At 36.2% G+C, this 12,213-nt stretch overlaps 1 protein-coding gene across 1 annotated transcript in view; it reads right to left on the bottom strand.

The window, feature by feature from the left end:
* Positions 1-1,361: 1,361 nt before the first annotated feature.
* YAF2 (YY1 associated factor 2) overlaps positions 1,362-12,213 on the bottom strand; it is a 27,039-nt gene continuing 16,187 nt past the window's right edge. Inside the window, exons 2-3 of the mRNA XM_085318524.1 lie at positions 4,050-4,202; positions 1,362-1,617 (exon numbers count right to left, since the gene is read on the bottom strand). Coding sequence (XP_085174650.1) covers positions 1,380-1,617; positions 4,050-4,202 — 391 coding nt within the window. The 3' untranslated portion in view covers positions 1,362-1,379. The remainder of the gene's footprint in view (positions 1,618-4,049; positions 4,203-12,213) is intronic.

Raw genomic sequence — 12,213 nt, 5'->3', positions numbered from 1 at the left:
AAAAAAAGAAAAGAAAAGAGAGAGAGAGAGAGAGAGAAAAGAGTCAAATGGACTTTTGTACTGTACTGAATCTGGATCTCTAATTTTAAATCTATACATGGATTTTTGTGTGTGTGTGTGTGCGTGCGCATGCGCATCAAAACACTTATTGGTTGTAAACAAAAATGCAAAATCTGTATTCACAAAAATATTTTATTGGTAATTTTACATAATACCAGATGGGATTGTAAATAGTTCTGCTCTGCATCAGTATATTGCTAAGTGCATAAATGTTGACAATTTATGCCATAAAGCAGGGTAAGGATTTTTTTTCATATGATTTATGATATAATATTTTCTAAAGGGCCAAATTAAAATGAAAAAAAGTTGATTCAAGAACAAAAAAGTGATAGTGTTGTTATTTCCATATTCTTGTGCAACATCTGAAATTTCTGTAATGAAACGATAAGTGACTGTATGACACTACATAAACTTGGGGCAAGGAAACAGTGCTAAGCAAAAAAGAGAACTGCTGTGTTTCTGGTTATTTTTAAAGCTTTTCCAAAATTTCATATTTCCAGATGTTAGTTTTGCCAAATGCTCAGTCATCTGAGCTTCAAAACGCTTGTTACACAATAAAAAATACCAGTGTCTAGTGACAATGTAGTACTTCACCTGAATTATAAAGCTAACCAATCAATCCTTAGAATATGTTTTCTATTTTGCTTGTAAACATTACAATAAGTGTTTTAAGTGTGGAAAAAGGAAAGGTAAAATCAGCAACATAATTCAGTAACAGTAATCTAGTAAAATGTGTCAAACATTGGCAAAAAATTCATACAAATGTTTTATTTAATAACATTTTCCTATTTAACCACACCAAGTACCAGCAGGTGTTTTTAAGAAGATAATTATTATGAAAATTCTGTTGCAGCAATAGTTGCAATAGTTGATTAAGTTGATCTTTGACTTGCATACATATAACTATGCTTCACAATTCTCAAATAATACATATTTAGGCAGCTTGAACTATGTTATAAAAATTTAAATTCAGTACATGCCAATAGTAGAGAATCCAAGAGTTGTGTTAGAATTCACTAAACTAAAAGTGAAAATGGTCTTACCAATAACACTGCATAATGAACATTCAAACCACATTTTCATGGCACCTTTACACATGAAGATTAAAAAGTTGCTCTGAAAATGCTTTGCAAGTTTAGTAGACTGCRTTTAAATTATCATTTCTACCACTGCATTTTTTTAACTGAATAAACTATGTTCCAATAAAAATACCAATTGTGCATGGATAATCTGTCATGAAAATGTGGTAACAGGTGGCAGAAGTTATGTATTTGCATGTTTTGAAGAAAAGAGACTAAAGAAACCGGAAGAAATAAACTTTAATGAGATTCTCCATTCAGTGATGAGGCTTCTCCTCTGGGTGAAGATGACCTGGACATTCCCCTCTCTGTGTTGTCAGAGCTAGAACCACTCTGACTGTGTTGATCCGCAGAAGCTGCACTGGAAGCAGGTGGTGACTTAGTTTTCTCCTTAAAGTCTGTAATTATGACTGTCAGATCTCCAACGGTAACTTCCAAATGCTGAGCACTACTTCGATCCACATTTTTCAATCTTGGCCTAAATAAAACAGATAATCATATTAAAAGCACCCACACCCTCGTATTGTCTTCCTCCTATTTTTTATGATCTTTTGGAGAAGACACATGTAACATCAGCACAACACTGCTGTGTGGAACAAGTAATACATAAAATAAAATGTACCACAAAGTACTTACTATAGAGTATTTTCCAGCTAAGYTTTACATCAAAATGGCTGTAATACAGAGATAGATGAAAATAAAATGTTGCCTTTCTCCATCTTTTCCTAAGATTATGTAAAATTTGACCTTATGGATAATGCAACTGTGCAGCAATACAGTTTTGTTATATATTTTAAGGTTTTTGTTTTTAAAAAATGCCTTTTGTTATTGTGGCTATAAAATTAMGACCCAGAGGAACATCCATTTCCGCAGCAAGCTTAAGACAAGTCTAAGTAGAAAATAGTGCTTAATAATCAAAATTTTGATGTCTGAAAAGCTCATCTGTGCTTTTTGATTTCATCAGCACTGATAGTTTTAACTACAAATTCTTCTGCATTCTGAAAGTGTTAGTTTGCAGCAGGTACATTTATTTTCAAAACCTCAGTAAGAATACTGTTTGGACTGGGCTTTGTGGTCAGAGTATAATTCTGGTATCCTTAGCATATGCTGTGATTTCAGTTATGCACAGAGCTCCATATTAACACAGTGTTGCTGGTGAAGGAAGTCTTTTCATCTAATCTTTCTATCAGTTGATTTTCACAACATACAGAATCAGAGAAGAATGTAATGAATTATATTCTGCACAAGCTGTTGAAAACAGCATGGCTTTATGCATTTAATCGACTCCACAGCTTTCACCAAGTCAAGCTGCAATAAAAGACATTAATATGACATCACATGTTAGCAGGTGTTTTAACAGCAAAGTTCTAACTTTCACCCTATCATCTGACTTTGCTTCGAGGAGAGTTCTAGTAGATTCCCAGTCATTTCAGCTGAAATACGTCATGCCTTCCCTCTACTAGACAGAGATGGAGTTTGACAACTTGTTCTTCAGAGACTGAAGAATCTAAGAGAGGGCTGAAAAATCTGTTGCTCTGTAACATGGGAATGGAGAGGAAAAACAAAACAAAACAAACTCACCCCGCATTACCAGCATTTTGCCTGCATAAGTGGCATGTCTGGAGGTTACTGATCATGTTTATGGTGCAGGCAGATTTTATGACCGTTTCCAGCAGAAATATATAACTTTTCAGGCAAAGAGAAAATGATATCCTTGTTTATTGATGAAATCTAATAAACTAATCAAGCATTCTTAACTTGCTATCCTATCTAGTAAATCAATTCTGTAAAAAAAAAAAAAAAAAAAAAACCCAACCCCCCAAAGCTGTTTTAAGAGTTAAAAAAAAAAAAAGCCCTACAGCCTAGCTGTTTGCAGTATTTATTCTTTGTGTAAATCTCTGTACTCTTATTTTAGTCCAAGGTTTGTGTTCTCCATCTTTCCTTATCTCACTTTTACATTTTTTAAATGTAATGTTGCAACTTAACCTTCAATATTTACATTTATAATACCTAGTTAGCTTCATTAAAACTTGCTATGTTAACTTCAGATATCTTATAGCTCAGCTGAGTGTGCTAGAAATTTTGAGTACAAAAACCAAGAAAAATAATCAAACAAAAATGTATTCTCCTACTGAAGTATCTGTCTCCTTAATCCTAACCGTATCTGTCTTAAAGACTGTTATGGAACAGTCTTTAACAGGTATTTTATCTTACCTCATAATTTCACCCTGGTTCTGATCCCGATAGTGTATTTCAGGCATAAGAGAAGCATTTGCTACTTCTCCACAGAACTGATCCCAAGAAACCTTCCTTGGCTGGACTGCTTTGGAAAGCTCTCCCCCTAAAACTCTATGAGCTTAACATTTTCTTCAGCATCCTAGATGTAGTACAGGGAATTTTTATCATTAGGAAATTTATTTGCCTTACCTATCATAACTAATACCTTAGTTTAGCCTCTAAAATTTATTCTAATTCTGCAAGGATATCAGTGACTATGTTACTTTCCCATTCTTCTAGAACTTGGTATTTGCTTTTTCTTTCTTTCTCTCCTATTATTCTGCATCAAACTAATTCCTCTCCTCACCTCTGTTTTCCAGAGCCTAGCATCATCCCTTTTGCCTATCTACAGTTTTGTATGGTATGAGAAAGATATCCKTTCCCCTTAACAAAAGCACCCAACTCTCTCTTTCATTTTTCTGCTGGTGTCCATCTTCTGGTCAAAATTATGAACTGCAGGTTTTCTTCATATTTAATAGGCAGCCTAAAAAACAATGACACTTCAACCCAACTATTTAGCCTTATTTTTGAAAGAGTTTACCACAGCACTTACAGAGCAGTAAAATGCAGAGCATTTTCTTATTTTTTTATTATTATATTTACAAATACTGCAAAAGTTTCTAAAAATTTTACCTGGTTTTCTTATGACTGTTCTTTTTGCTAGTTGTTTCCTTTTCACTTTTTTCCTTTTCTACTTTGTCTTTTTTCTCTTTCTTTGATTGTGTAGGGGGCACGAATTGCTGGGGAACCTGTTGTGCAACCAGCTGAGAGACAGGTCGAGGTTTCCTGTGTGCACATATATATATATATACACATAATACTTAGACTTTACAACATCAGTCTCAACACTCTCTACACTTTGGTTAACAGTAACATTCAGTACAAAATCAAATACTGCTAAAACTTATCTAGTTGCTAGCACTTCATTAGAATAGCATATCAAATTTAAATCACTAGAGCCTTTTGATTCACTTTCATTATGAACAACAGACTTTTTTCTGCAGGTTTTAAAGAAAGGACTTTTCAGTGTACCCTCTTCCTCCAGTTGTTATATCCAGACAGAGACTTACAGGGGGTGAGCTCCACAAGATGAAGCTTTCAGAGGGAACACTTTTCCTCCCCATGCCCCCCTCACATGAGGAAGGGGTCAGTTTGGAGTATACTTGCTACCAGCACACAATACGTATCACAAAGAAGAAAGAGCTGACCTTTCTATTTATCAAAGTTACAGTCACTGTGAGCTTTAGAGAGTAAAACTTACTGTTTCAACTCATATTCCCCCAAAGCAATGGCAAATCCTGTTGAAAGGTGTTTTATTTTTATCAGGTTCTTCACTAGAAAAAAATATACACTAATACAGTAGGCTGTAGCTAGCCGGACATATATACTCTACAAGTGGGCCAAAAAAATCTTCCAAACTTCAGAATACACAGTGCAGTTTTTTCCCCTCAAGTTTTGATCCAAAGTAAAAAGTTTACTATTTTTATATTTTCTGAAATATGAACATTCTTTCTTTTGAAATTGATTTTTTTTTTTGTATTGTAACACAAGAATTCTAACATGAAATGAAATATTTTATTCTTTCCAACTCAAATGTATTTCTTTATTCGGACATTTTGGAACTAAGACATTTAAAATCATTACATACAAAGGGAAAATTCTCTGATCCTAAGAAGACTTTAAAGTTAAATTCTTCTGCAGAAGAATTTTTGTCCTGCAAGGCTCTGAGATTTGTTTGTTGGTGGTAGTTTTTAAATAGGAAAAAGCACAAATTATATGTACTGTGATACTCTGAAAATATAAAGTAGTTATTTAAGCTAAACAAGCTATCAGCTGTTATGCATATTTATTTACCCCAACCTACAAGACCACAAGTCCATACTACTGGCATTTCTTGCTTAGGTGAAGCAATGAATGAAATAGTAAAAGCAGAATATCAGGGAAGCTGTCATTAATAAGTTATCATATTTTCTGCAGTGATTGCTATAGTTCAGGTTACATACAGAAAGGCAAGTTACAAGAATCCACAAAGTGCAGAAAAGGCAGTTCACATTTCATGAGTCTCCACAAGTTCTTAATGAATTGAAGTAGAAACAATCTATTCAAAATGTCAACATAGCGTAACTTTGGGGTAAAATCAAGACTACCAAATACCCAGTCATGAATTAACCCCACACTAACTCAGGAAGAAACAATCCCGGCAACAGTGAGATTCCAGTGCTCAGTTTCCARTGCTTAGTGGAAACTACCCAGCTTTTATCAACCGACAAATATACGACTACATGCTTTTTGGCCAACCACTGCAGGTAGTTCCTCAAAAAAAAAACAAACATAGTATATTGAATCTGGAATTACTAAAATGACTCAGTGGTCTATAACAGTTGTTTTTATGAACAGAATATATATAACATTTTTAAGAAAACCTGCCTCAGAACAGTCTCAATTTTTCATCATACTAGTTCATAACAAAACAGGGAAAACTGAGGTGTAATGGATGCACAAATTTATTTTATGTGAAAAACATTTTTGATATATAAATGAAACTATTTGTCTTGAACTGGAGGTTGCTCAGGAGATGAGGATACAGCAAGTTAATATGTCGAGTGATGGAGGAATGACAACCCCATAATTACTACATGGTGACCTGTGAGAATAATCTGACAGGTCACTTATCACAGAATCACAGAATGGTTGAGGTTAGAAGGGAGCTCATCTAGTCTAACCCCTCTGCTCGAGCAGGAGTCACGTAGAGCACGTTGCCCACGATTGCGTCCAGATGGCTTTTGAATATCTCCAAAGAAGGAAGAAGATTCCACAACCTCTCTGGGCAACYTGTTCCAGTGCTCAGTCACCCTCACAGAAAAGTTTTTCCTCATGTTCAGATGGAACTGCTTGTGTTTCAGTTTGTGCTCACTGCCTCTCATCCTGTCACTGGGCACCACTTTGATACCTTCCCTTCAGATACTTATGCACACTGATAAGATCCTCCCTCAGTCTTCTCTTYTCCAGTCTGAACAGTCCCAGCTCTCTCAGCCTCTCCTCATACGAGACACTTCAATGCTTTAATCATCTTAGTAGCCCTCTGCTTGACTTCTTCCAGTAGCTCCACATCTCTCTTGTATTGTAGAGCCTAGAACTAGACACAGCACTCCAGATGTGGCCTCACCAGGGCTCAGCCTGCTGGCAATGCTCTTCCTAATGCACCCCAGGATACCATTGGCCTCTTGGCCACAAGAGCACACTGCTGGCTCATGGTCAACTTGTCATCCACCAGGACTTCCAGGTCCTTCTCTGCAGAGCTGCTTTCCAGCAGGAAGTTGCACTAGTGCATGGGATTATTCCTTGCTAGGTGCAGGACTCTGCAGGTCCCCACTCCATGAGGTTCCTCTCTATCCATATCTCCAGCCTGTCCAAGTCTCCCTGAATGCCAGCACAGCCTCTGGTGTATCAGCCACTCTTCTCAGTTTTGTGTCAGCAGCAAAGTTGCTGATGAGGCACTCTGTCCCTTCATCTGGGTCATCGATGAATAAGTTGAACAATACTGGATCCAGTATTGACCCCTAGGGGACACCATTAGCTACAGGCCTCCAACAGGTAAAACAGTAAAAAATTCCTTGAGACAGGATTAATTGTTGCCCAGGGCTATGGACAACAGCATGATCATGGAAACACCTTAAAAAGGTAAGGAGGGAGAGAGAAAGAGGAAAACAAATAAATCTTCAACTTCTACTAGGAGTTTTCAATACGAAACAATCTCAATTCCAGAGGGCAAACTAGCTTATTTCTATCATAGCACAACTGCAGAACTGGGAAGTAGGCTTAGAACCAAGTCCTAGGTTTAGAACTTTATATAGTGCCTAATATCTAATTAAAAAAAAAAAAAATCTTTGCCACAAGGAACTGAAGTGAATTAAGACCAAAAACACTTGAGAAGAAGCACTAAAAATAAATCAGGAAGTTCTGCATGGTTTTGTTGCAACAAAGAATTCCATTAAGTTGTTTTATTCCTCCTGATTAAACATCCATCTTCACTCTTGAGATGTATTTTTTACTTGAGACACATTTTTGGCCTAACTTCTCCTCAAAAAAACAGATCAGACTTTTTAGGCTACTACTTTCCCTGAAGTATATTACTTTTCCCTGAAGTAACTGAAAAATTCTTATCTTTCAAATGTACATTTAACTTGTCAATTACTTCTAAACCTGTGTATCAATTATAGATATAGTCTTTCTTAAATGAAGCAAATAAAAAAAATTAAGGGAAAAACCCCACTGATTTATTCTTTCAAATGTTCAATGATTCTCTCGGATAGTCAAAAGGAGCTACAGAATAGCAATCAAATACTTTGCAAGCCACCAGGCTTCAGAAGATAACTGTACCACTCATGAAGTTTTTAACCAATAACTCATGACTTCACAGTAGCTCAGTCATGTCATTCAAGCACAAAAGAATTTACACAGAGATAGGCTTTCTTGTAGGGAAGATAAAGGTAAGAAAAGATACTGTGTCTGTAACAAGAAATCAGTTCTGATGATTTACCAAAATACTGATGATTTATCAAAATACTTACGACATTTTAAGTTTCAAAAACACAGCTAACACCCCCAGTGTAATAGGTTACCAGAGATTAAGTACATATAGACAGCGTTAACATTGTTGTTTAATTCAACATATTCATAGTAATTTGCTTTTTTAACATACTCAGGACAGAAATGTTCATAAATATAATGAATGTTACTTGTTTAGATATATGGTCAGCTCCTCTAAACTGCATTTTTATCTAATAATTTCACTTCAATTGTAAGTGGAACAGTAACCAAGAGACATACACTATCGCAAAAGGTAAGAGCTATCAATTCCTTCCAATAGAGATGAACACTATGGTTTGGACTCTATGCACTCTAACAGTACCAATGGACTAATTTATTAAGCTTCCTTTTCCAAGAGGACTCTAAGCATCATAGCTCCAGTTATTAAGCCTCTTCTTCCCTAACACTTGGGGTTTTTTTTTCAGACACAGTTAAATTTCTTCTAAGYTGCCATCAGCCATACTTCTCCTAAGTATATTTCTATTGCAACCTTCTCCATTATAGCTTCATATATTATCCAATTCCTTTCATAAGAATATGTTATCATATTCCTTTCAAGGACCTGTGAAAACATGGACACGTTTTATACATATGACTGCCTTAAAAAAATGAGAACAAACATTTGCTTAAAAAAAAGAGCTAATAGACAAACTACAAATAGCTAAAATACAGACATTCAAGTATACTTTTGTTGTTTCTCCTACAAATCCTATGAAAGCTAATCAGCAAGAATATCATCATTTTAGACATGTTTACTCTTTTTTTTCTCGTTGCAGGATATGAGTGCATTTTGTTTTATGGGATTTGATATTGCTACTGTTTTAGCGGATATATTTACAGAGGTTGCAGAAAATTGTTTATTTAGGATTTGTGCGTATTAACTCATTCAACACTGCTGCTCCCAATGGGAACAAATTCTTAATACTGAAAAGGATGTGCTAGTTTTTGTTGTTGGTTTTCTAAAAAATGCTTTATACTAAAGCAATTTATATACCTACACCTGAGAAGTATCTGGAACTTGTGCCCTCAAGTCATTTCCCTTTCCCGCTCCTCAACTCAATACCTTCCTTTTGTTAAGTCATTTGGGACTTTCCACAGCAGCACATGCCTCCTTAATCTCCCTCACTCTGATCTTCATCAATAATCTACCTAAAAGGAATTTCAACCAATCTGAAATCTTCAATAACCTGGTTTCATTACAGCAAAGTAGATCAGCTTTGAAAACAAACAAACAAAAAAGCAGAGTGCAATGTTTCACATTCAAACATTCAGTAATCAACATATGCAGCAGAAGTATTCTCAGCTCTCAGTCAACCCACCTATACATCAAACATGCAGTGGGACAACCAAATAGACTTACTGCTACTGCAGCTTGGGTCTGGCTAAACTTATTTAACTCACGCAGAGCATAATTACATTTGCACAGAGCTGCTGCAGCCAGTATGGGTCCATAAACAATCTAAAGTCTTCTGCATTGCCCAGAGTCTGAGCTAAAATTCTGACAGACATGAACTATTTATCTGCTGAACCACCTCTAGGGTCCATGCACTGCAGTCTGGAAACAAAGACTATTACAATCTGTAACAGTTTTGCATGGACCAACTCCAAATCTAACTAAATCTCAAATGATTCCTGCACAACCCTGTAAGTACTGGTATGAGGCTTCCCTGTGTGCAGAGTTCTGTGAAGATACATCCATTTGGTGCTGCACAGCATGCACACAGAGCCAGCCAAGATTGCTGAGCAACACAAAGAGACATCAACAGTCTCTAATACAGCAGCCAACTCCTTAGTTTTAATTCAATGCCAGCCACACTGGTCTTGACTGGCCCATACCAGTACTGGCCCAGAACCAGTACTCTCACCCTCCTAGGACTCATATCAATCATTTTTTTTCCCACTGTCTAAATTCTCCCAAGTCTCCCATTACTCTAAGTAATCAATCCTAGCTAACAGAAAATCCACTTCTGCAAAATCTTTAGGTATGCAAGTTGGTGAGCCATGCTAAAGCACATCACAGATCTCCTACACACTATTTMTTCTTCAGTTTGATGAAGCAGCACAATGCTCACTTCTTAAGGTTCTCTCAGCAAATCTCAGAATTTATCTTATTCTTCTATATTGAAAGCTAGATGATGGAAAGCTAGAAATCTCAGGACTGAATGTACACTTTTCAATCTATTGTCATCTATGGTATGCAGTGTACAGACTAAATATTATGAAAAATAAATGATGAGGGACATCCTCAAATGCATAATCTTTCTTGAAATTAAATCCCCTATGCTTCATACATTTTATTATGARAAGGCATTAAAAAAAATATTCCCTAAACTTCACAGAATGTGCTAAATTAAGGAAATGCCATCTTTTCTGTTTTTCTATCAAGTTGAAAGATACTCTTCAACAGATGACCTGGATCCAGAATGAATATCCCCCAACTACARCCTCCACTCTAACATGGCCCTTCCTCTTTTCAAGTTCATCTGTCTCCTGGCTCCAATTCAGACAAAAAGCCCTTGTCAGGGACTCATCCTGTCCTGGATAGCAAATTATCTATTTCATAAAGCAAAGTGCCACACACGCAAAATAACTAAAGGCTTTTAGAATACAGTATGTGGAGCCAAACTTTTCAGTCTATTATTGATCTCTGCTCAGTTTACTTGCCTTTTCCTTTTATAACTAGTGCAATTTTCTGGTCTGCTTCTACTTCTCTATCAATGAACAAATACAATTATGTTTTCAATTCATCTTACTCCCTGAATTCCTAAGAAATTATATATATCCTGCCCCATCCTGGAAATTAGGAAGAGATTGCTGTAGCTGTCCAGTATATTACCAATGTGTTTTTATTTAATAGACTCAAGTTTCTCTTTCAGATATTAGGAAGCTACCTTCTGAGTGACAGAAGTATTGAATGAGACAGATGCTGTCAAACAGAAAGGTAGCTATGATATACTAGGAATCATTTATTCATCAGAACAGTTCTAGTTTTCAGACTGATCAGACATATCTTATCTCCTATCACATTTTGATTCCCAGAAAAGTCCAGCTCCTTCTCCAAACAAAGTGGGATATATTTTTTCAAAATTTACCATTTACTTCTCTGTAGAACCCCTACAAGGGGTTTTCTCTAACTTTCACTTGCTACATTTTTTTTCTTCTTCTCTAAAAGATCATCACTTCTTAACAAGCAGCTTTCACAGACTTAAAAAGATTTTATCCAACGGAACCCCTAATCTCTAAGAAGCACTACTTATTTAAACTTCTCCCTGCAGGGAGACACTGACCTTTTGTTCAGGACAGCAGACTCATCCCTCAAGAATGAGGGCTTAGAAATATTTGCAATAGAAACCTTACTGATTTTTCCTGTCCCTGGGCACAGTATGCTTTTCTCAAAAATAGAATAATCCACATTATTTTTCAAAACCAAAATATTCTTCCTTTTCAGATGATTCAGGAGGACTAGATAAATGCTTCCATGTTATAAGAAGTTCCCAAATCTTCTACACAGCCTTTTGATCCTACCCTGCCCTTACGCCCTCACTGCACAGGACTCATTACCTGAGTCCAGTATACTTCTGAATATTTGTTCCATTCACAGTTCACATATCCACTCTATCTGTCTCAGTAGCTAGGCAGACCTCATTCATTGGGAACCAGTAATCTAGTCAATCAATGCTCTGAATTTTGTTCTCTAGGGTTTTTCTAAGGATTAATTATCAGAACCACTATTGCCAAAGGCCTTATAATCAGTAAGTAATCTACTTAGACAAGTCACCTTTGGTCAAACTCTTGGGAAGGTGATTGCTAAAGGAAACAGGACCAGAACAAAAAAAGGCTTTTGGCTTTTATGCATATTCACCACACCATCATATTGCTTTTCCTTACAATGTCTCCTTGGAAAAAATTTAGTTTGTTGCAAAAGCTGCACATAAACACAGGACATGCTAATGAACTTCAGTTTTTCCATGGTTCTGACTAAGGTAGTAGGAATCTTAAAATCAGAGTCAGGGGGTTCCCAATTAAATATCTTCAGTCAAACTGTAAGAGAACAAGTTCAGTCAGCTTTTAGAAAAGAACACCTAAAACTAATCCTAGGCATCACAGAAAGTCAATCAGCTCGCCAAACCACTGGAAGTTTTCCCGTATCCCACTTCCTTCTCTCTCATCCACACTCCCTGCCCTTAAAAACCAAACCAAACCAAAC

The sequence above is a fragment of the Rhea americana genome, unplaced genomic scaffold (assembly GCF_003343005.1).
Source record: "Rhea americana isolate MKP2758 unplaced genomic scaffold, rheAme1 scaffold_54, whole genome shotgun sequence".
In the NCBI taxonomy this organism is placed as follows: domain Eukaryota; kingdom Metazoa; phylum Chordata; class Aves; order Rheiformes; family Rheidae; genus Rhea; species Rhea americana.
The sequence above is the reverse complement of the archived record's forward strand: the minus strand, read 5'-3'. Positions and strand labels throughout refer to the sequence as shown.